The following is a 26041-nucleotide window of genomic DNA, read 5'->3' on the forward strand; positions in this document are numbered from 1 at the left end:
GGTGCAGTGCACTGCAGCCAATGAGGGGCCTACCACCTCCTTGTCACCCTCTTCCTGTCATCCACTGTTGTTTTTCCCTATCACACTCTGCCTCCCTTTGCCTCTCCATGTCACCCATTGGCGTGTTCCGTATTGTAGAGAAGGGGCCCAAATTATATTTTTGCACCTGGGCCAACCACCCAGAAGTTCTGCCACTGATAGGAAGGCTTCACAGAGGTTATTGGCTTGGGAAGAATCTCTAAACCCGAAAGTGGGATGAGCTGGTCAGATAGGAGGAGAGGTGGTAGTCCCTATAGTTAAGGATAGACTGAATTGGGATGAAGCAATGTTCAGAAAGCATAGATGACTGCAAGTCCGGACAGGAGAGGCTGTGAATCAGTGTTTTGATGACTTTTTAGACACTATTGGACCAGGTCTGTAGATATGCCAGAGGTGGAAAAGGCAGGGTAGGGAGGCAAGCTGAATGGGGAAGTGGGGGAGCTATAAAGTTTAATGAGAGAGAAGTAAAGCTGGGGCAGGGGACTAATCTTTGTGGGTGGGCAGATGTCAGCGGTGCACTATGACAATGGAGGTAGAAGCAGGGAAGTGTGATGAAGGCTAATGGAGTGTAGGATTTAGAGGAGTAGGTGATGGTCAGCAGGATCAAATAATTCAGAAATGGCCATTGGATTTGGCGTTGAGGAAGTTTTATTACACTATAGGGAGGGCATCTTCAAATGAGTTTCCAGTCTCACAATCTCACTGGGGTGGGTCTAGAACAGTGGTTCCCTACCTTTTTTCTCTCCTGTACCCCTTGAATAGGCTTTTCATTGATAAGTACCCCCTCCTCTCATTTTGAAATATGGACAGTACTTAGCGGTATGCGGATCCTTATGCATGTCCTTATATTAAGGAGGAGCGTAGGAGTAGTATACAGCAAGGAATCAGCGTGTATTATCTCCATGATTCCCGCTAACACCAGTAGGATTAATGCTGCTGCTTCCTCCACCTTTGTCAGTGCTAGGCATATGAAGGCTGATGTCTGAGGGCAGCGCGGGAAGCTCCCAGTGGATTACTGGTCAGACATATGACACAACATAGTTAGTCTCCATGGCAATGGGTCTTCTTCAGCCATCAAAAGACCTTTTCATTGTCCGCCATTACCAATATTATTTTCAAGTACCCCCACCTGGTCTGCAGAGTACCCCCAGGGGTACTAGTACCCCAGGTTGGGAACCACTGGTCTAGAAGGAAGTGTGTGCTGAGTAAAGAGTTGAGGTGGTTGCAAAGAACTTGCTCCAGGTGTTTTTTTCCAAATTATTTTAGTTTATTTTTCTTTATTATTTTTCATATTTGTAACATCCCTTGTTACTGTAACATCCCCAGTTTTTGCAGTGCTGTAAAAGAAATATACTTGACATAAGTACAATAAAGCGTAAATAACAGACCACAATAAATTATAGGCTAGGTAGGGTGAGGATATGGGTGGGAGTACAGCAAGTCCCCTATCTTGTAGGGCAGGTGGGGGTAATTTTCAGGGAGAGTAGGCAGATTATGAAAAAGTACAGCTTACATGGTGAGGAACAAGCTTACGTACTAAGGGGAGCAACGAACAGCTGAAGGGTGAACAGTGAAGGTGATGAGTATACTTGAGATATAATAGGAGTGCTAGTAGGTTTAATGAAAGGTCTGTTTTAGTGCACGTTTTGAAGCTAGCTAAAGGGAAATGTCAAAGTTTACACCCAGGCAGCAGAAAGTGAGATGGAGCTGCCCAGGAAGAAGGGATAACAAAACCAATCTGTTTCATGTTTAATATGAGAATGTGCTAAAACATCCAGACACCATGTGATGTAGTACAAAGAGGTTTATGTCCAAGAGGGACAAAGAAAGGCAGAACCAAAAAGGTTTTTTGGGGCACGCTTGAATAAATAATTTTTAAGATAAATGGAATGATGATAAGATTAAAATATAACTTTTATTACACTTGTTTAAGATAAAGGCGTCAAAAGAATTTCTTCGTCACAAAGAATTGAAACTGAAAATGCTGAGTATCCAAGGAATTATTAATAATTCTAGATATAGTAACTACAAAAATACATGTGAAGTCACAAGCATAATAACTCAATGTTTTTTTGCGAAAATGTTTGGTTATCCGTGTGATGTAGGAAGAGACATGAAGAAGGTATATTTGAGTGTCATTGTGTTTTGGAGGCTGAAGATGATGATTAGGTATCCAGGTGGTGTGGCCCTCAGGGGATATCAGTAGTTAAAAGAAGAGTGTAGGGGAGGCAGAAGCGGAGACCGAAAAGGAATGGTTAAGAATGGAGTCTTCAGAGCACAGATTTCCTATGACAGATGGAATGGAAGGCTTGATAAAGTGTCAAGGTGAAGAGAATGACCATTATCTTTGGCATTGAGAATGAACGTCATTGGTTTGTGACTGCTATGTTAATGACGTGAAGGGGTCAAAATCAGATAGAAGAAGTTCAAAATGGGTGTGAGAGGTGAGCAATTGGATAGAACATCCAATCTAAGAGCTTGAAGGTTTAAAACAATATTTAGAGAGTGAAAGTGTCTCGTTTATGGATTGGTGAGACGAGAGCCTACTGGAAGCAGTAGGGAATCCTGGTGGAAGAAAGCCGCTGATTGCAGGGGTGGGCAAGTTGCAGTAGGCTGCGGCAGGCAGGTAGCAAAGAAAACTGGGCGGGATATGAACCAGAGGACAAGTGGTGGGGAAGAGATAGCGAGAGTAGGACACATACATTGGACCCTATTCGACCTTTTCACGTTTCATGCAGCAGCCTTTCCCACACGGCGGCCTTTTGTTAATGTCGCCATTTTGTATATCGACCTATTGACTGTTTACCTAGACATGGAAGACCTTTCCATACCTAGAAAACCTGTTAGCAGTGGCAGATGGGCTATATGATTTTGTTATACATATTATGATGAAGCCATACAGCTGTCCAGCAACTTTGCAAATACTAATGCAGATGCAGAACATTCCCTGTAGGGCAGGCATGTCCAAACTATGGCCATCCAGCTGTTTTGAAACTACACATCCCAGCATGCGTTGCAATAGTTTTAGCATTCCCTAATAGCAAAACTGTGGCAAGGCATGATGGGACTTGTAGTTTCACAACAGCTGGAGGGCCATAGTTTGGACATGCCTGCTGTAGGGAGTCCCCAAGGACTGTAGTTGGGAAAACACTGATCCAAAGCCCTGTACACATTGGCCCTTATTCAGATCTGCTCGAAGTACAAATTTGTTCTCAAAATAGGCAAAACCATGTGCACTGCAGGTGGGGCAGATGTAACATGTGCAGAGAGAGTTAGATTTCTGTGAGTTATTTTGTTTCTGTACAAGGGTAATTACTGGCTACATTATTTTTACACTGCAAATTAGATTTCAGTTTCAACACACCCCATGCAAATTTAACTCTCTTCACATGTTACATCTGCCCCACCTGCAGTGCACATGGTTTTTCCCTTTTTCAGAGCAAATTTGTACTGCGATCAGATCTCAATAAGGGCCACTGTGCGATATAATGATAAATATCGTTCATTATATCGCCCAGTGTGTACGCTCTGCCCGATAAAGGATGCACACTGTTTCGGGCCCCTCTGTTGTTTGTGCATAACAATGGAGCAGATTGTTAATGAGGTACCCCCCCCCCCCACACCAGCACGTGTGTATGTACACCAGATCCCAGGGGCCACAGTCACTAGGTGTGTATGCACCTTAAATGACTGACCGGAATGATGGTTGGTTCTTGGTTCTCAGAATCTGCTGGTCTCCTGGAATGGTCTCACAACACACGAGTAACCTGAATGGTGCACAAAATGCAAAACATCTACTGAGCAGGTGTGGTATATGTTGAGATTCATTATGTCGACATAGACCATATCAACATTCTTTGTGTAGACACTGATTAAATATTTACCTGTTAGAATGTTGACATATAATCTTTGGTGGCCTGGCGGTGACTTACCTGCCTTTGATAGCTGTATTGGCCCTAGCACAGCTTAATAGTCCCGGTGATCAAGATGACTGTCATTACTGGGTCAGAACTCCGATTCTACTGTGTTCCAATAAGTACTATTCCGAACCCTCCTGTAGCACAGCCTAACCCTAATGTCAACACTCTGTCAATGATGACATGTTGCCTGTTGGCATTTTAATAATGTTGACATGACTGCTGACATTGTAAATTTAGACGTTTGATTACATCCCCAGTGAACCAAAGCAATGAGGGACAGCGTTATTAAGCTTGGTGAAGTGATAAAGTGTCTGGCTTTTATCACCGGCCAATCAGCTCCTACCTGTCATTTTTCAAACCAAGCCTGTAACTTCACAGGTAGGAGCTGATTGGCTGGTGATAAAAGCCAGACACTTTATCACTTCACCAAGCTTATTAAATCTGCCCCTCCGTGAGGTCAGAGGAGAATGAGCAGACTTGTTGATAATTGTAAAATAAAACTCAGGAATTGTAAGGCATGTCACATAGATAGCTTAGACATAACATTAGTGTGGTGCAATTGAAACAAACAATTTGATAATTAAGTTGGCAGCTCAGACACAGATCCCAGATAGAGGGGGGAGATTAAATCTGTTCCCAAGTGTGAATCCAGCTGGATTTATACATTAGGCACAAATCTTTCTAAAGGTTTCAATAAACAATTTGACGTGAGGGATTATCTTCTAGGTATTTACAGATTCTATACTTTGTAACATAAAGGCTTCAATGACATGACCGGATGGCTAAAGCATAGATTTCTCTGTATTATATATTGCACATTAGATTTTTACAATAAGGAAAATCTTAACGACCATTTGATGCTACAGTGTTGGAATATTATTTCTGGTATTTATGTGACAGCTGCTTCTATGAAGAGGGGTAATTAATGCTTGATCCCACTTAAATCCAGGATTACTATTAATTTGTTACATTGCTCATTAGTATAAAATGGCAGTTTAAATGGCTTTTGTAGCTAATCTATATTATCTATGTGTGTCTCGTCTGTCTTTGCATCCATCTACCTCTGTGATGGGATTGGTGTGTGTGTATATATATCGCCATTGTGGCGGGCACCGAGTCAGTATATAATTGGAATCCAGAATATTTTATATATGGTGGTTTGGCACCCTAGATAATGGGTCAGCTGCCATGGTGCCTTCCTTATGTATAATATACAACTGGATACCCACTACACACACTCGTGGTGAAGAATGAGGCGCCACTCTCTGGACTGTGGTATAAGGGAAATGTATTTAAATATACAATAAATGAAGATCCATATGGTCAGTCAACGTTTCAAGGCGTGATGCCTTTTCATCAGGGTAAAAAGTGCAAGTGCAGAAGAAAACAGCAGTGTATATAATGTTATATATGCACTGAAATTAATCACACATAAATGTCCAGCAAACAAAACACCCTGTGTTAACCGAAGGGTTTTCGAGCACCAAAGTCCAGAATATTGGGCTGCAGCACCCTACTCCAGCGTAAGCTCCTATGTAGCTATCATTGGGATAAGATTACCAAGGCCTGGAGAGAGATAGAGTACAAAGAGTTAGCTCCTGCTATTTTTTTGAGCGTGTGACATGGCAACTAGAAGCTGATTAGTTGTTACTTATCTCTCTCCACTTCATGATGGGATAGGACCACTGATATGATGTGATCCCGTGGCTACAACAGCTAATCATTTCTGCCTTTGTCTTCCAGCTGATGATCTTTGGGATTTTCCTGTGCCTGGATGCATTCCTTTATGTATTCACGTTGCTCCCACTGAGAGTTCTCCTGGCCTTTATCCGGTTCATTACTCTGCCCTGTTGTGGATTAAGGTAAGATGCAGTGACAGGCGGCCATATCTTAACTGTAATGGAAGAAATGACATGTAATGTGGCCTACACATCTGGATCGCTTAGACCAGGCATGTCCAAAGTCAAGCCCAGGGGCAAATTGCGACCTGTGCTGTAATTTCAAGCAGCCCGCAGCCTCCAGCTGGAAGAGGGCAGAGCATCAGATGTGGGAAGCACAGCACAGGACACTAAAGGTGGGGCCCTTGCGAGCGCGCCTTTACCTTGCTGTCTGCTGCAGTGAGGAGGTGCCGGCCGCCACAGTCAGATGTGTTTGGCGTCCTACCCCTGCTGCTGCAATTGTATATCACCCTACTCCAAATTTACAATGTCAGCAGTGTTTTGGGAGGGAGGCAGCAAGGGGGAAGCTTGCTCCCGTAACATGCAGAGTGGAGGAGGGCAGCAGTGGGAGCCCAAGCATCTCCTGTCCTTGCAGTGCCTGCTTTGCCTCTCCTTCCTCTGGCTCACACAAGGGGCTGGGAAACATACAGAGAAGGGAGGGGACAGACAAAGGGACATACAGTCAATGGGGGCAGAGTGCGGGAAATACAGTGAAGGAGGGTTAGGCTGGGGGACATACAGTGAATGGAGGCAGTGATGGCCATTCAGAGAAGGGGGAGCAGGGGCAGGCTGGGGGACATACAGTGAATGGGGCAGAGTGGGGTACATAGTGAATGGGGGTCATACAGTAAATGGGAGTCATACAGTGAAGGAGGGTCAGGCTTGGGGACATACAATGAATGGAGGCCCTGATGGATATTAAGAGAAGGGGGGCAGGCTTGGGGACAGAGTGAATGGGTGCAGAGTGGGGAACATACAGTGAATGGGGGACATACAGTGTAGGAGGAGCAGGCTGGGGGACATACAGTGAAGGGGCAGGCTGGGGGACCATTCTGATGTGATTAATGATTCAAAGAATGTCAGGCTGAGTGGTCGGCCCCCACACATTTACACTTCACCAAATCTGGCCCTCGTTACAAAAATTTTGGACACACCTGGCTTAGACAATGTCCTTACATGCTGGATATTAATCGGGCAGGGCCAGTGATCTCCCCGGACACTGGCTCTGACAGATCGCTCAGCACACCCACCTGACACATCGCTTTGTGCTGAGCGCTCAGCAAATCTCCCCGTCTGTTAACAGAGCTCAATCTAAAAGGGGCCTACAACCATATAGTACCTGTTGACTTGTATGTTAAGGGCCATCTTAATGTTTAGGCACACTGAGCAGTTGCCCTGAGGCCTTACCAAAGGGGCAAGCTGGTGTCTCTGGAGCGGGCAGACAGCATTATCTCCCTGCCTCCCACCCTGCAACCATATAGTAAAAAGCTGGCAGCAATGTGATTGGTGGATGGCAGGAGCCATCCACAAAGGATAGTGCTGACAGCCAGTCACTGTATAGAGGTGTATGAAGAGACAGTAGGAGTGGTAGGTTTTTGGTTTTTCATTATTACATTATTATTAATTATTTCCGTGAATGTGTAGGTAGGTACCTCAGTACATTGCTTCGCCAGGCCTATAGCACTGTTAAGATGGTCCTGCATATGTTGAAGGCTGTGCCTCATGTCTTAGTGTTCTTTCTAGCACCCTGCACCTTTCAAAACCCATGCAGTTCCTCTTTCCTGCCAGAGGTGTCTCTCTCTGCTGTGGTGCTTCAAACCCTTTCTGATCTGTATTTCGGCAGAGAGGGAGATACAGTCCAAACTGTGATAGAAGCCCCGCAGCAGAGTGACACCCCAGACAGGACAGAGGAGCTGCATGGATTTTGAAAGTGATTGAACATTATTTTTGATTTCTTAAACTTATTTTATTTATTAACCGTTTTATATAAACTTCTCAATCAATAAGCTTCCTGACTGCTGGTTGCATCCGCTCGGTATAGATAGTACTACACTTTATAGCACACCTCTCACTTGTTCCTTTTGCAAGGTTTCTGTGGTTAAAACGGAAATAGTTGGCGAAGGTAGACACCACGACATAAGACCTTTCTGCATTATAAACCTGTTGTAGTTTGGTTGGGTTCCATAATATTGTTTCGCCTGTCACAATGTTGACCATCCTTACGGAGACATGACCGGTTCCGTTATCGCCACACTTGTGATGTTAAAGGGAACAGCGTTAGATGTTTATACCTGCTGCTAAATCAGCATGTTTAAAGTTGTAATGTTGTCCTATTTAAATGTGATTGGCAGCATTCGATGTGTGTAGTGATTATGGCGTTGGCGTTTCCAATAGAGGTGGACAATCTCAGTCCCATTTGGTTTGTGTTGATGCATACATTGCATTCACCACTGATGTCTTTAGATTAGTCTGTGTTCTTAGTATAATCTGTGTTCTTCATTCAGAGCAATGTGTAAGCTGATTCATTGTAGTTTATTGGGTGCTTTCTACGTAAAACACACTGTGAGAACATGAACACTCTACTTCTGTTACAGCAGGCCGCAGCTTTCTAGCGGTGCTGCTGTAACAACAGGTCTGGTCATCCTGGTATTACATGGAATAGCACAGACAGGATAATGTAAGCATGTTTCACTTCTTCTGTGGCTTATTAATGCGTGCGGCGTACAACTCTGCTTGTCCGCAGAGAAGAAAACCTGCATTACAGCACTGCTGGCAAAATACAATAGACTGCCATCCAACCTTTGTGAACGCTGGCGTAATCTTGGGCACAGATTCCCTCTATACATCATGTAAAGTAGCAGATTCTATTGCAGATGCCTCCACTGGGCAGCGGCCAGTAATCTGTTCTGGTTTGCTGTCAGACAGATCTGCAATTTCTCTATTTGCAGAGACCATAAACGTCAGATACAATAATACCACTTTCACACCGGCCACCCGGCAATTACCTGGCATTTTTGAGTGCCGGGGGAAGCCTGACATCAATTCACACCAGAAGCAAATTCCTGGGTTAAAGATTTTCAACCCGGGAATTTGCTGAAAAACCCGTGTTTTTCTGTGGTGTGAAAGTGTCAAGTGTTTTTTGTTTTTTTGTTGTTGCAAGAATTCTTACCTGCATAGTAGACATGGTGCTATCAAATAAGGTTCAAATAAGGTTGAGGTTACCAAAAGGGGAAAAAAGGGCAGACTAAATTGCCCAAGTGGTTCTTATCTGCTGTCACATTCTATTTTATCCACCACCTGTAACTGCCTGTGTAAACATCTAACCTATTTCTACAGAATGGCACTAGGTGGCGCTATCTCCTGGCCACTGAATATAAACAAGGTATCTGGCTACATACAGCCAGCACTTCAGAAGTTAGAGAGGAAACTTACTAATTCTGTACTATATATATTTTTTCTTTATCCTTCTCCGGTTCTCTCAGCAGCGATTTGTGCATTTTTTAAGTAGATCTGTAGGAAGTGATGATTTTAAATAATGTTTATTTTGAAATATAACATAGTGTTGTTGTGTTTCCAGTGACGGCCGTCTGCTGCAGCCCGCTCAAGTCTGCGACATACTGAAGGGTGTGATACTGGTAATCTGCTATTTCATGATGCACTACGTTGACTATTCCATGATGTACCACCTCATAAGAGGACAGTCTGTTATCAAGCTTTACATCATCTACAATATGCTGGAGGTAAATACTGATTGTTTTCATGCCTAGTTCCGTAGCGCTTTGTATATCGATCGCACACACCCATGTACTGCTGCATATGAGATTAATCCGCACAGTTTCCCGGTGCGTTACAGTTACATCACACTGCGCATTAAGATGCATTTCTGGGTAAAAAGACACAAAAGACCCACCAGGCACTGGACTTGTGTGGTGTCTCATCTCAGGTGTCACACGGTCTATTGGGGCTAGTTGTATGAGGACACATCTATATATGAAGGCTGCCACCCTGATCATTTGGGCTGTGGAATATAGCCCACCGTCAGAACTAGGGTGGCCTATCCTGGGATCGGTGGGATCCTGGGATTTGGCCCCAAGATTGCCAGGTTTCCAATCCTAGGATTTTGGAATTAGACTGCACATGTGCAGTATAATGCCGGTCAGCATCTGAGCACCTTCTCAGATGCTGCTTGGCTGTTCCCAATACCCGGCGTGCAGCACTGCACAGCGTGGAGGTCAGAGGTCACGCTGCGCAGGCCACGGCACTGCCGCCAGCCTGCTTCCAGCATCACCCCGCACATGGCCACCCACTTTCGGTGGCACCCCTGTAATGCCCTGCCTCCTGCTACCGGCCACTGCTACGCATGTAAGTAAATATGCAACGCCACCGCTTTTGGGGGTGGAGCCTTTTTTTTTTTTTCAATTGTGAATCCCGGGATTGAAAAAATGGCCCAGGATTGGCATCCCTAATCAGAACTTTTTAATGTTGAATGATCAATGGTTCCTGGTATATTTAATACGCATTGTCAAGGAATTCAGAGTACAGCCATCTCTTGAATATAGACCTAAGGTTTGTTTTCATTATTTCTATCAAGATTTTATGGTGTTTATTTTTATAATCCCACACAACCCTACTGGCGTGAGTAATAAATTGGTCAAATTAAGAATACATGTTAAAGCTAAGCACAGTGCATAATGAGCATTACTTGCATAGAAATACAGGTATCTTGTTAACTATGAAAATCCTATTTCTAGAGATCCGTTAACAAGCAGGAAGCAGATTGTGTAAGAGCAGAGGACATGTGTCTCTGTCTGCTTCCCTTAATCTAATTAGTGACGCATGGAAGAAAATAAATTACACATCTGTCCCTTGGTGCTAAGGTCACATCACTGGATAAATGTCATGTGACCCGTCTTCATTCCAAGTTCACATAGGTTCTTACTAGTTAATTAACCTCACAACCAAAGTGAGTGGCCACGGTGGTGGGACTCCCACCAATGTACTGTCAGTCGGCAGGGGATTTAGTAAAATATTCAAAGTTAAAACTAATACCAATGAAGGTAAATGGTGTGGGAGCGGAGTGCTGACCAGGTCTGTGCAGTCTGTACACCACAGACCTTGGCTCTGACTTTTCTATTTTACTGCTGGCCGACTTCTCCATGTATGGCAAATGCACTTTCATTAGTAATAGCACATAATGCCATGCTGGACTTTAGTTCACTGATATTCAGATCTACAGTTTAACACCCCATCTCTCTATGAAACATATACCATGTGTACATCTAATCGGTACTTATGTAGTATCTGGGCGTCCGATTTAGAAATCGGATCGCATCGCATGCGACCAAATCGTATGCGATGGTCAAGATTTTTCCATAGGATTCAATGTTAAAATGGTCTGAGTCCATTTTAACATAGAATTCAATGGGAAAAAGGGGTCCTTTTCCTTTCCCCACTATCCAAGTGGGCATGGAGTTGGATATAAACCTGCCCGAAGCGTGGCGAGCGTAGCGAGCCCTGCGAGGGGACACAGAATACTTTTTAAGAAATATGCGTCCGCTCGCCACGCTTCGGGCTCGGTGGCTCGCTGCGCACGCCACGCTATATAAAATAAACTATGCCCACTTGGATAGTGGGGAAATGAACAGGACCTTCTTAACATTGAATCCTATGCAAAATCGCATCGCATCGCATCTGATTGTATGCCTTAAGGTAAGGCATACAATCACAAAATCGGACGCCCAGATACTACATAAGTACCATCTAATCTAATAGCCTAGAAGGCATTTTGGAAACTAGAAAACGGTTTTGACACATTATTTGACCCTTGATGGGGCAATAGGGTTACTTTTGGCAGTCCCACCTTCTAGGCCTCTGTAGTTTTTGCTGTCTTGGTCTACGCCAGGCATGTCCAAACTGTGGCCCTCCAGCTGTTGTGGAACTACACATCCCAGCATGCCTTGCAATAGTTTTAGCATTCCCTAATAGCAAAACTGTGGCAAGGCATGATGGGACTTGTAGTTTCACAACAGCTGCAGGGCCATAGTTTGGACATGCCTGGTCTACGCTTTTTCCAATGATGGTGTTCCCAGCTGTATAGGGAGATAAGACACGTTGCATGCCCCACACTCCTATTTCCAGAAAAATATAATAAAAATAGAATTTGCAAGACGTTCTACCCCTCTTTAAATGAGTGGTGCACCTATGTTTATTCTGTTGCCTGACTTATTAGTTTTCCGTAGGTTTTCCCAGTGCATCAACACCTGATGGCACAGTCTTCTCGCTGAGTTTTCCTTGCAGCTTCAGGAGCAATTCAAGTAATTGCCGCAGCGTGCTGGTAATGTCATATGCAGGTCTCCTGACTTGCTGAGAGGAGCACAGCTACACAAGACCATGAGAAATTCTGGGCACCGTGGGGGGATATTTCTAAAACCTCCATCTACAAAACGAAATACTAATTGTCGCACGTTACAGACCCCACCATGTTTTATACAATGGCATGCTGGAGACTGATATTAAAAGGAGCCTGCAATATAATGGCTTCCACATGCTAGGGGCTTTGTAATGGATTCTAAACCTTTAATTAGCACATAAAGACCTCATTGAAACAGCTTATGAGCAATTCCGTGTGTTTAGGTTTGGCTGTATGTGTCCTATTTAACACACTCATGCTGCTTACTATTATCTGTACCCTGTAATCTACATTATTACATGGATTTAATCCCATATATTACTGCAGGTTTCTCGTATCAAATGGTGTATTATGAATCATTGCTTATTATACTGTAAAAGGCTTAAAGTTCATTGGTGGGACCTCAGGGGTAGATTTATTATAGCGGCGCCTATCGCGCCGCCATAACAGTTCTTGCTTCGCCTCATTAGCGAGGCAAAGCAGGAGGGGACACCGACAAGATCTATTGCCGGGGGAGCGCTAACTCCCCCCTCCGGCGATGTCCCTCCTGGAGACAGCGCATCAGTTAATACTGATGCGCCGGCTCACTGCGCATGCACGGTATCTCGCTAGTCTCGCGAGATCCCAGCGAAGCTCAGCGCCAGCAGCAGGGACAGCGCTGTCCCTGCTGTTGGGTATAGGGCATCGCCGCCTGCAGCTGGCAAAATCGACAGCTGCAGGCGGCGGAACGGTCAGCGATGCTGACCATTCATAAATCTGGCAGGAGGCAGGGGCGCAGTGCTAAATATCGCCCCTGCGCTATGCCTACTGCCCCACACCGCCGGCGTTAGAGTAAACGCTCGGCGGGTGTGATAGATCAGGGGAAGCGCTATCCCCTGCTATAACGCACGGGGATAGCGCAGATTCCCCTGATCGCCTAGTAATAAATCTACCCCTCAGTCTTGTAGTATGTGCTGTAGACATCTCTGTGGGTGCGCTGATAATAAACTCCGTGGGGTAGATTTATTATATGGCGATCAGGGGAATCTGCACTATCCCCGTGCGTTATAGCAGGGGATAGCGCTTCCCCTGATCTATCACACCCGCCGAGCGTTTACTCTAACGCCGGCGGTGTGGGGCAGGAGGCATAGCGCAGGGGCGGTATTTTGCACTGCGCCCCTGCCTCCTGTCAGATTTATGAACGGTCAGCATCGCTGACCGTTCCGCCGCCTGCAGCTGTCGACTTCGCCAGCTGCAGGCGGCGATGCCTATACCTAACAGCAGGGACAGCGCTGTCCCTGCTGCTGGCGCTGAGCTGCGCTGGGATCTCGCGAGACTAGCGAGATCCCGCGCATGCGCAGTGAGCCGGCCGGGGGGGAAGGAGACGGCGCATCAGTATTAACTGATTCGCTGTCTCCAGGAGGGACATCGCCGGAGGGGGGAGTTAGCGCTCCCCCACTCCGGCGGCAAGATCTTAATAGATCTTGTCGGTGTCCCCTCCTGCTTCGCCTCGCTAATGAGGCGAAGCAGGAACTGTTATAGCGGCGATGTTTTGCTTTTTTTTTTTTTAAAGTGCCGGGACACGGAGCATAGCTCCGCCCCCTGACACCCACGAAGCCCCGCCCCCGTGTTTTGATTGGCCCACAGGCCTATCAAACACAATGGATGACCATCGATATGTAAAAATATCGATGGTCATCCATTGCATAGTTTAGCACTATCGATGGCCTGTTGCAGAATTGCCATCAATGGTAACCATCGATGGCAATGATGGCCATCCCTACTCTCCAGTCACATCTGTATCGAGCTCATTAACGTTATTGTGTGTTGCTTCCAGGTTGCCGATCGCCTCTTTTCATCATTCGGACAAGACATTTTGGATGCTCTGTATTGGACAGCCACAGAACCCAAGGAGAGTAAGAGAGCGCACCTCGGCGTTATACCTCATTTCCTCATGGCTGTGTTATACGTCTGTATCCTTCATATTATACAGTTTTCCTACTGTTGGAACGTAAGAATAATCTATATAATGTTCTATGGTCTGTCCTAAGACTGACGGTGCAGTGTAAGCTGGGAAGGGGGGAGGAGCTCCAATAGCAGTGACAGACAGGACAGACCATATCGCAATACACAGGGTAAGTAACCGCTCTCCAGACGCAGACTCTATGTACTGTACGACGTGTACAAAACTCTCACTATATTAAAGGCATATTTATAGTGAATAAAAATGAAGGGAAGTGGATTGTTCTACACATTCATTAAATGATCCCATTTTTTTGTCTTTTGTTTGTTTTTTATTTTTTTATTTTACTACATGCAGTTGTGTTACTATGGGTAGCTGGGGGGGGGGGGGTCATGGGCGCAGTGTGTAGCATGTAATTATAGAGCCCTGTGAGTCAGTCACATACATGCTGTGTGTATGCTGGTATAATTCAGGGGAGCACAGGAACCTCCTGTGGAGCAGAAGGGCACCAAGGGGTGCTGTAACACTGCAGGGGGAATGTTAGTGTTGCCTTGTATATGGATTCTCTGTACATACATTTTTGCCAGCACGTTGTGGTGTCTTATGCTAATGAGTTGATGTGGTCACGGTGTACTTCGTTTCAGAATGAGACATCCCTATTCTAGTATACACATTATGTAGTTGTTTCAGTAATGCAGAGCCAGGGGGAAATTGTTACTTAGTAAGAGATAATGGGCCAGATTATCTATCACTCTCCATTTGATCACTTTTGAAGCTTAAACAGCCAGCCAATCAGCTCCTGTCTGACATTTTTCAAACACAGTCTGTGACATGGCAGGTGTAGGAGCTGATTGGCTGGCTATTTATCACTCTCCATTTTATCACTTTTGAAGCTTAGAGAATCTGGCCCAATGGGAGGATTATGGTTTAACTGTTTGCGTGCCAGCATCTCTGTGAGCGATTCGCAAAAAATATCTGCTAAAAATGTCAGCGTTGCTCACATTTGTTATATAAATGCAAACAAAAAATGTTGTGTAAAAAAACATTATTTCGTATATAAGGTAAACATTATAGGTCATTATAACTAAAAATGTTCGCTTGCCAATTTTCACACCGATTTTGACCAATTCACTTAATACTCAAAGGGTTAAAGTATAATTTAGATCCCAGCCATATTTTGTCAGAGCTATAAGCTAAGTGCAAGCAGTTCGAAGATAGAATGAATGATAATAAATATATATTTTTATTGTAAAAAAAAATTTTTTTTTAAACTCTGTAATGAATCAATTGGAGATAAGGTTGAAATTAATCTTAGACTTATTTTGTTTGACAGAATATGATCTACTGTACATTTTTGATGATTTTTCCTGCAATGGAAATCACATATTCTTTCCAATACTTTGGCAGAAGATGCCACAAATGTGTTGCAAATGCATCCTAAACCAACTGCCCATTCTATCCTGAACCAGCTCAATGGGGGTACACATCTGGAGGCACTGCTGGCATTACATGGTTTAAGCTTGCCATCTTTTCTTTGAAGATAGCCTGGAGGCATGATGTGGGTCATTATATTGCTATAGGATTAATCTTTAACCAAATCACATGCACTTTGTTTGCACTATTTAACCCAGGGGTCTTCAACCCATGGCCCGCGGGCCACAAGTGGCCTGCTGAGTTGTTTTGACTGGCCCACCTGTAAATGCCGTTTCAAAAAAACAAAAACCTGTAAGTGCTGTTTAAAAAAGCTAAAACCTTCCGCGCTCATCCCTTTACATGGGGGACGCGGTGGAGGAGGACGAGCAGTGGCTGGGGCGGACGGGACATGCGCATTGTGGATTTCCTGAAGCTGTGCACACGTCCCGCTCGCTCACCCTTTCAGAGAAGACAGCCGCGCGAGTGACAACTGGCTCCAGACCTCTGACGCTGCGCACCCATCCCTGCCTCCTACTCATTGAAGACAGCCGCCGCCGCCAGCAGGAGCAGCCCTCTGAAGGGGACATGGAGATTAAGGCAGGTTTCTTAAGGGGGAGGTGAGCTGCCTGCCTGCAATGCGGTGCTGACTGGGGGGGGGGTGTGAACTGGCTGCAATGCGGTGCTGACTGGGGGGGGGGTGAGCTGGCTGCAATGCTGTGCTGAATATTGGGGGAGGTGAGCGTCTGGCTGCGCAGTGCTGACTATGGGGGAGGGGGGCTGGCAGTCAATGGGGGGGGGGTGGCTGTGCGGAGATGCCTATGTTTGGGGGGGAAGCTGTGCTGTCTGTCTATGAAGGGCTGTGCTTTATGGGGGCTGTGCTGCTATCTAGAATGACCCCTTTCTGACCAGTGACACTACTGGTGGCATTTTATGAGGGACACTACTGGTGGCATTTTATGAGTGACTCTACAGGTGGCATTTTATAAGGGACACTACTGGTGGCATTTTATGAGGGACACTACTGGTGGCATCATATGTAAAAGCAGAGTATTGGGGGCATTATACTGCAATGGGCATCATGCTGTGTGGCATAATGTGTAATGGGCATTACGGTGTGTGGCACAATGCGTAACGGGCATTACAGATAAACAGTGTATATTGATTTAAGTAGCCTGTCATTGCTTAGGCTTGATTTGTGAGGAGTACTAGGTCACTGTGTGGGCCTTCATGTTTATATGTCACTGTGCGTCCTTTAGCTAGCCAACTTAAGCGTGGAAGGACAATAACCATTCCTGCGGTAACCAATGTCTGGTCATGCAGGTTGCAAAAGTGAAATGTCAGGTAATTGTTTTCCTGCTAGTTCATATACTTATAATTAAACCACGGCCCTTAGAATTAGGCCACACCCCCTTTTTGGGAGCACGCGCCTACGGCGCGCACAATTTCTTCAATATAATATTATGTATGGGGGAGCTGCATTTTTTTTTTGCTTTTTGCACTGGGACCCTAATTGTCTAGACATAGCCCTGGTGCTGATTATATATTGGGGGCAGGGTTTATGTGTATGGGCAGCTGTGCCAACTATGTATGCGGGGGCTGTGATGTCTATCTATGAAGGGCTGTGCTAAATACCACAGTAGAGATTAGTGGCCCTCGGGCTTCGTTGAATTTTTTAATGTGGCCCACACTGTCGTAAAGGTTGAAGACCCCTGATTTAACCAAATAGATGTAGAGCGGAGGAATTCGATTACCCAGTATATAGATTTATATCAATCGTAAACTTTGAAGTAATGTAATGTTGGCTGTTTTTTTTTTGTTTTTGTTTTTTAAGTGCCCTGTTGGCAAAGCAGGTGGAAGCTGGCAATAATTAACCTCTGGTTCCCTTTGTTTAGTCTTATTGCTGGGGACTAGAATACTGGTTCCTCCCACCGTGAGGGGATGTAGGTGACATTTGCACTTTAATTGCAGGATTCAAGAAGGTATTCAATGTAAGCCATTTACTAGGAATGTACGTGTATGAATTCCTTAATGGCCCACAGTTTTACACGCCATCCTCATACTAGTGCAAGCTACCACCCTGAATGTGGCCTTCAACTCTCACAACAAGTCCCTACTCACCATCATGATGTCTAACAATGTAAGTGCTGCTTTGCTTTTTGCCAGTGCCGTATTTAATACAAAGGGGAAGGGGGGGGGGGGGGCTGTTTCTGAACTCTATTTACATTTGTGAACTAATTGCCGTTAGCCCCATACACACAGGGTGATATGCTCGCTGAGCAATTATCACTCAGCGAGCATATTACCCAGTGTCCCGTTTTCATCAGCGACCAGTGATCACTTCTGGGCTGGTCGCTGGTGCAAGCTCTTGGCAACCATCACAACGTACACACGGGGATATGGTCGCTCAACAACCATATCCCCGGCGATTCATGCTAAAATCGGCCCGTGTGTAGGGGGCTTAACATTCACCATCACTGTGTGCAGGATTTGAATTGCTTTAATTCCAAATTGTATTTTCGGTACTTGTTTCCTAGCACGGCCACACCGATTCAGATCGGGGTGGTCGTGTCGGAAAAATCGGGTCGATCGCATCGCATGCGATTTGGTCGCATGCGATGCGATCGACGCGACCGACCGATTTTTGACCCGATTTTTTTCATTGAATCAATGAAAAAAATTCCCAACCCCCCCAAATTTAAGCGCGTTAACCCCAGCCCACGATAGACGCCAACCCGAAGCGTGACGAGCGCAGCGAGCCCGCGAGTGGCGGCGGTACGCGTCCTCCGACCTTTTCATGCCCTACTATCCACGTCGGCGTGGAGTGAGAATAGAATAGTGTGGCGAGCGCAGCGAGCCACCGAGCCCGAAGCGTGGCGAGCGCAGCGAGGGGACGCGGATACCTTCACAGGTAAACGCGTCCCTTCGCGGGCTTCACAGGTGTCCGCGTCGCCACGGACACCTGTGAAGCCCGCAAGGGGACGCGTATACCTGTGAAGGTATCCGCGTCCCCTCGCGGGGCTCGCCACGCTTCGGGCTCGGTGGCTCGCTGCGCTCGCCACACTATTCTATTCTCACTCCACGCCGACGTGGATAGTAGGGCATGAAAAGGTCGGAGGACGCGTACCGCCGCCCCTCGCGGGCTCGCTACGCTCGCCACGCTTCGGGTTGGCGTCTATCGTGGGGTGACGACGGGGACATCTATAATGTGAAATGGGTCATATTGGCCCATTTCACATTTTTTCACATTTTTACAGCATTTCAATGTTAAAAAATATTTTAACATTGAAGCCTATGCAAAAATCAGGTGCATCGCGTCGCGTCGCATCGCGTCGGGACCAATGTTAATGGTCCCGACCGACGCGATGCCCCCGATATTTTACCTTTCCCGACAAGATTTCAATGTTAAAATATTTTTTAACATTGAAGCCTATGGAAATATCGGGGGCATCGCGTCGGTCGCGTCGGGACCAATGTTAATGGTCCCGACCGACGCGATGCCCCCGATATTGTCTCCTAGCCGGCAAAATGGACCTGATTTCAAAAGAAATCGGGTCCATCGGGGGTAATCGTGTCCCTTAAGTAAGGTACACGATTACTTAAGATTGTGGCCGTGCTAGGAAACAAGTACCGTATTTTCTTATCATTCTTGTCTTTACTACAGTGATGTATAATAGTAATAACAATGCAGTTACAATTGGGAGAAAAACAAAATCAGTTATGTCACTGGGGTTCTTTATCTACATTGATTGTTCACTATAGAGGCTAATACAGTAGAAATCTGTGGATTGCCGAGCCTGAAACGGGTGATATTATGAATGATAAATCTCGCCTGTAAATTTCGTTTTTCTATTTTTTTATCCCTGTACCTTTTAGAATATAAGGGAATTTGTAATGGTGTATTCTGGCTATAAAGATAGATTGGAGTGAATTTAACCATTGAAAAAGAAGAGGTTCTGGCGAAATGCCAGGGGTCAGACCAAAGCAACCACTATTCCCGACTACCATCTATTGTTGCAGGTGTCTGACTGGCTGCGATCATACAGTGTTGTATGGCCATTGGTCGACCATCATTGCTCAAACTATGGCTATGGAATTATCATGAGGGCCTGAGTCTCTCTGATATTTTTATACAACCACTTCCAAATATTGTCACACTGATTAGGGTCACTTACCATGAACACGGGCTCTCTGCCCACATGCGCTACAGGCCTGAGGCCTGGCTACATCCACAGGCCTATATTGCAAAAACCCTGGTGGTCTGCTGATGGTTAAATAATTGAAGGTGTTTCAAACCACCTACCATCGTACTGGGATGAGGCAGCAGTGGAGAGCTTTGTTGAGTTTTGTTCCTTTCCACCACTGCAGTGGTCCAGTGTCGGCAGCTCTTCTTTCTTCTACCGGAACTACTTCTGTGACTGTTTTTTTTCTTCTCTCCTTTAAGAGTACTTCTTTCCTCACTCTCTGCTCCACTCCTCTCACAGCAGAGCACAGGACCCCTCTCTCCTCACAGTCCAACACCCCTAACAGTACACCTCCCACAAGCAAAAAAACAAATGCTGACTGGCAGCCAATTAGGCATGGCCACATAACCGCCAAATTTAAACAGATGCCCCAGCCACTTGACCAGAGCTGGGTTAGTGAGTCAAAGTCCCAGTGTCATTCACCTGTTTGACATGCCATTTAATTCCAGCATACAGTAGGAGCAAGTTTCATCTTTGCTCCTTTGGCCATGGCTAGCCATGGCTATTCTATTGTTCTCAGCTGCAATACGTATTGTATTGCAGCTGAGAACAATAGAATAGCCATGGCTAGCCATGGCTAGCCATGACCAAAGGAGCAAAGATGAAACTTGCTCCTACTGTACTTTGAGCACTGCCAATCATACGATTAGGGGACACACAATTGGTCTAAGTACTGGATCTCTAGAGATTTCCAGTGCAGACTTACATGTGACCAAGTTAGGCTTTTGTTTGTACTTCAAGGGAATTGAGTTATTGTCTACTTACTACTTAGCACTTTGAAAGTCATATTGTATCCAAGTTGTACATATCCTGCCAGCTGCAATAAACCAATTTTATGGGTTTTAATTTCTTGCACTATATTTCATCATTTCTGTCTTCGATACCATTAATGTCTTCTGATTTGAATGACTTCTATTATACGTAACTCAAGGACTTCTGTACGAACGAGTCTTGTAATAACATTTACCAAAGAAACATTTATGCTTGCGGATTCGCTGCTAAACACCCCCAAAGGTTTTCATTGTTAAAGCTGGGCACACACTTTAAAGTCCCATACACGCTACACAATTAGCTTTGTCTGTTTTCCAGTGTATGGAAGCAAATGGTTGTCATTTGCTCCCAAACATTACCAGATTTTAACGATATTGTGCCACACTGCACTTTTGTTCCGATATGGCCCCGGCCGGTCGGGGGAATATTAAACAGCACTGAACCTTCGACCGACCGAGAATGGCTGACAAGACTGTTTTTGGACGTTTATTGCTCGTACAGAGGGAGTCGGGACAGCGTACATACCTATACAATATGGAAGGCCGTCCGTCCCAGAGCGGAAGAACGGCCCGACGATTGTATGTATGTGTACCCAGCTTATCACACTGGACGATATTGTCCAGTGATGTCACCTGCAGCCAATATACATAGCCATCAATGGCTACATAGCCAATATTGTTCTGCATGTTCCAACAATGGGATGGGGGAGGCAGGGTCGTTAACCTGGTGACCGCAGTCTGTTCAGTGTTTTCTTTTTCTAGAACCTGTAGCTCTAATGAACTCCCTGTAAGCATACAACATTGCCCATCTGTTTCTGTACATTAACTTGTGAATATTTGAATTTTCAGTTTGTGGAAATAAAGGGGAGCGTTTTCAAGAAGTTTGAGAAGAACAATCTCTTCCAAATGTCAAACAGCGGTACGTGGCTTCAGTTTATATACTGTATGTGCTGTGGCTGTCCTCTTATACCCATCTGCATATTGCACACAATAGCCCTTTGGTGGTGCGCTAAAGGCTTTTCGATTTTAAGCTGCACCATGTATCTCACCACATGCTTTATCCCAAGATTTGCATCTTATTCACATCACTAAAGCAACAAGATAGTAGACCAATACAAGTGATACATGTCATGCACAGCACAGCGTATCATTGCGCTCAATCTGCAACTTAATACCAATTCCTTTGCAACAAAAATACCGATGTAAGTGCTCCGGTTACTGGAAGTGATTTTGTGCGGCTACGATGCAAGTAGGATGCAACTGTTTTAAGTTTGTAAGTCCGGGACACACTACCTGTGGCAGAGCTTCTGCGCTCCAACAGATGTCTCATGCCATATGACACACAAAGGATACATGTATGAGAACACATCTATATTGAGTTTTATCATTTGAATTTGATGTGCTCCTGACACATTGTAAATCCATGTCCTGGCTCCTTAAACTGTAATGACTGCTGGGTGACCTGGAACATGTGACCTGCTGGGTGGTCTGGAAACTGTGACCATTATGTGCAGCCACCCACTTAGCAGGGATGCTACATGAATCCTAAGGGGGTAAAATCCGCCCAGCAAAACTTTGCCCGGTTGAAACCAGTTAGTATCTTTATATTACTGCCAAGTGGAAAAATACTTTGCGAACACAATGAAGGATTCCCAAGAAGTATAATAGTCAAGTTAGAGATCAGGTTCTTATTTGGCAGATCTGATTTTGGTTGGAACCGTGTATGATGAAGTGCCAGTCCATAGCATTCTATAGAGAGACCATTCTAGTAAGCAAATATGCCAGTGTCCTGCTCTAGAAAATCTGATCATAGCTCCCTGTTTTGTTCTAGATATAAAGGAGAGATTCACAAATTACGTGTTACTACTGATTGTGTGCCTGAGGAACATGGAGCAGTTTTCCTGGAATCCAGGTAATTTATTGTACTGAAGAGCCGCAATTGCTAAAACTATTAAGTAACAACATTTTTGTATTGGTTACTAGTAAGATTAACAGGTACTTGTGAGTTATCCGGGCGTCCGATTTTTTGATTGTATGCCTTAAGTTAAGGCATACAATCAGATGCGATGCGATGCGATATCGCATCGCATCGCATCGCATGCGACCATCGGATGCGATGACCCGATTTTTCCATAGGAATCAATGTTAAAATGATTCCTATGGAAAAAGGGGTCCTTTTCATACCCCTACTATCCAAGTGGGCATGGAGTTGGATATAAACCTGTGGCGAGCGTAGCGAGCCACCGAGCCCGAAGCGTGGCGAGCGGACGGTATTCCGTGTCCCCTCGCGGGGCTCGCTACGCTCGCCACGCTTCGGGCTCGGTGGCTCGCTACGCTCGCCACAGGTTTATATCCAACTCCATGCCCACTTGGATAGTAGGGGTATGAAAAGGACCCTTTTTCCCATTGAATTCCATGTTAAAATGGACTCAGTCCATTTTAACATTGATTCCTATGGAAAAATCGGGTCATCGCATCGCATCGCATCGCATCCGATGGTCGCATGCGATGCGATGCGATGTCCCGATCCGACCCGATTTCAAAATCGGACGCCCGGATAACTCACAAGTACCGATTAACATTTTATGAGAGTTGTCCAAATGAAAGGGATCTAAAATAAGTGTCATCTTAGTCAAATATTCCTTTAACTAGTAAGCCCGCTTGAAGCAAAAGCTAGTCTGCTACCTTCTGTGGTTGTGCATGTGTGAGAAAGAGATGTAGTAGTTTCACGGATACTAGATCGATAGATAGATGGATAAATAGAAGGTACCCCAATCTGCGTTTAGTGTATATGGAGCAGCACCTCTGAGGGATCCCCTGTTAGATGGGACCCAATGTTTTAGAAATGAAAAGAAAGAAGGGTTCAGAGGGCACTAAGAATAAATTAACAAATTTGTATGAAGAATATTTAATAAAAAACGCCCTACGGGCATAACATTGTATATACAATTACAAATAAAAGGGTGAGTGTGTGTGTGTGTGTGTGTGTGTGTGTGTGTGTGTGTGTATGTATCTATCTATCATGCTCTGGAGGGCTACTGGAAGCACATACAAGATACTGGGACTAATGTCCATGCTATATAAATGAAAGATGACCCATATAATAAATCAGGGGATCTCCTCTTCAACCCTCAATGTTTTCCAACAGGTCATATTCTGAGGATGTCTGTCTGTGGTAACAAGTGACATAATTACTGACCCAGCAATATAGATTAACTCACCTGCACCGATCCTGACCCGTGGGTGGTACTAGAGGTCTCGAGTTGGGCACACCTTTTATAATCCATTGAGCAATGGCTGCTGCCACACATGCTAACGGGTCTTCTTCCAAACATCTTCCAATCTATTATGATACATTCTTTATTTCTGTGTATACTGCTTTATTAAATGGGTTACACGGAATGTCGGTGTATTTTCACAAGTAAAGCTCATCGTGTTTGTGACAGTCCATCTGTGCACTATATCACCCATGTATTTTATTTGAACCGTGGAACCGTGTATGATGAAGTGCCAGTATAAAGGTCAAATTGAAAATTAAACCTTCAGGCTAGTTTTTTGTAAACCTGTAGGATAATACACTGAATTGGTCTTGTTCTTTTTCATTTACAGATCACCTGTGGGTGCTGTTCCCTGATGTGTGCATGGTAATTGCATCGGAGGTTGTCGTGGACGTTATTAAACACGCCTTTATAACCAAATTTAATGACATCACTTCCGATGTATGTATACAAAGCTGTCTTCCTTAGTGTAGTGGTTTTAAATTATATATTTATATTGTTTAGAGATCAGATCAGCTCACTGTCCACAATAGGGGCTTCTCCAAAGCTGTCCAGTAGAGCCTCTAAATTCCTATAATATATTCTTGTTGATATAAGTTCTGCTGTGATTGCTTAGATCAGTGCGCTCCACTCATCACTTCATTGTTCATTAGGAAACATTGTGTTTTATGATGAATAATACACTTCGGTACTTGTGAGTTATCCGGGCGTCCGATTTTTAAATCGGGACATCGCATCGCATCGCATGCGACCATCGGATGCGATGCGATGACCCGATTTTTCCATAGGAATCAATGTTAAAATGGACTGAGTCCATTTTAACATGGAATTCAATGGGAAAAAGGGGTCCTTTTCATACCCCTACTATCCAAGTGGGCATGGAGTTGGATATAAACCTGTGGCGAGCGTAGCGAGGCGAGCGTAGCGAGCCCCGCGAGGGGACACGGAATACCGTCCCCTCGCGGGGCTCGCTTCGCTCGCCACGCTTCGCTCGTCACGCTTCGGGCTCGGTGGCTCGCTACGCTCGCCACAGGTTTATATCCAACTCCATGCCCACTTGGATAGTAGGGGTATGAAAAGGACCCCTTTTTCCCATTGAATTCCATGTTAAAATGGACTCAGTCCATTTTAACATTGATTCCTATGGAAAAATCGGGTCATCGCATCCGATGGTCGCATGCGATGCGATATCGCATCGCATCTGATTGTATGCCTTAACTTAAGGCATACAATCAAAAAATCGGACGCCCGGATAACTCACAAGTACCTACACTTCTTCCTGTGAATGATTAATGACCGAAGTCTTGTCAGCTTTGCATCACCTGTATACAATGTTTCTGTTGTGCTCGCTGACTACAAATATACGGATCCTTTACAGTCCATACATTATTTTATACAGTAACTGAGCATATATAGAAAGCTCAGCTGTTGGAAGTGCACCGTAAAGGGGCATACACACGGAGCGATTTTGTGCTCTTGTCTAAGCAATCTGACTAGAGCTAAGTAAGCACAGATCTCTCCGTGGGTATGCCCCGAGTGATTATCTCCTGCTAAGTCAGTGCATGCAGTCAAAATCTGGTCAATTTGCTTTACAAGTGACTGCAAATCTCTCTGTGTACAGAATGAGAGATACTGATCGCAATCTCTCATTCTGAACCACTACCCGGCCTTTTATTTTACTTAAGCACAAATCTCTGCATGTGTATGTGCTCCCCATGGGAGATCTGGACACCAGGAAATCACCTACCCTAAATAGCTTAGCAAAATTGCTTAGCACACATCTCTATGTGTATGCCCCTTTAATGTTACCGCTGTACCTCTGAGACTAGGCTGTACACGGAGTATGCCACTTTTCAGCTGCAGCCAACAGAGAAGCTAGGCTTACAGTACAGAGTATAGGCTGGCGTACGATATGTAAAGGGCAGTTGTATGTTGTTGGCAGCCTTGATGGCAGCTTGTTTTGCATTTTGTTTGTTCTGTAACTAAATATTTGTAACCTTTAGTTACAATATTTGTGTTAAATATTTTTAATACCACTTAACATGTTGAAAGGTATTAAAAGGAAAAGTGACCAGATTAGCAACCAGCAGTTTGGGTTTTTTTGCATTCTGAATTTATTCTCTCTCCACCCCACCCCAGCCCTCCTTATTAGCAAAGGTCAAAGAATCATGTTTGCTATAATTAAGAGCCCCAGTGTATAGAGTGTATGTTTCTGCAGTGCTGCAGTCATGCCCAGCCATCTGGTGCATTGGGAACGAGGCTGTCCTAGGGCAAGTGGCGGTGAGACTGCTCTATTTTCTTGTATGTATCA

The 26041-nt window shown here is 44.9% G+C and overlaps 1 protein-coding gene across 1 annotated transcript in view; it reads left to right on the top strand.

The window, feature by feature from the left end:
* Nucleotides 1-26041, top strand: part of TAPT1 (transmembrane anterior posterior transformation 1) — a 57127-nt gene that overhangs the window by 14978 nt on the left and 16108 nt on the right. The window contains exons 3-9 of the mRNA XM_083163593.1: nt 5703-5821; nt 9255-9417; nt 13903-14038; nt 17481-17578; nt 21302-21371; nt 22284-22364; nt 24062-24171. Coding sequence (XP_083019719.1) covers nt 5703-5821; nt 9255-9417; nt 13903-14038; nt 17481-17578; nt 21302-21371; nt 22284-22364; nt 24062-24171 — 777 coding nt within the window. The remainder of the gene's footprint in view (nt 1-5702; nt 5822-9254; nt 9418-13902; nt 14039-17480; nt 17579-21301; nt 21372-22283; nt 22365-24061; nt 24172-26041) is intronic.

Source organism: Crinia signifera, chromosome 1 (assembly GCF_055691185.1).
Source record: "Crinia signifera chromosome 1, ASM5569118v1, whole genome shotgun sequence".
NCBI lineage: Eukaryota > Metazoa > Chordata > Amphibia > Anura > Myobatrachidae > Crinia > Crinia signifera.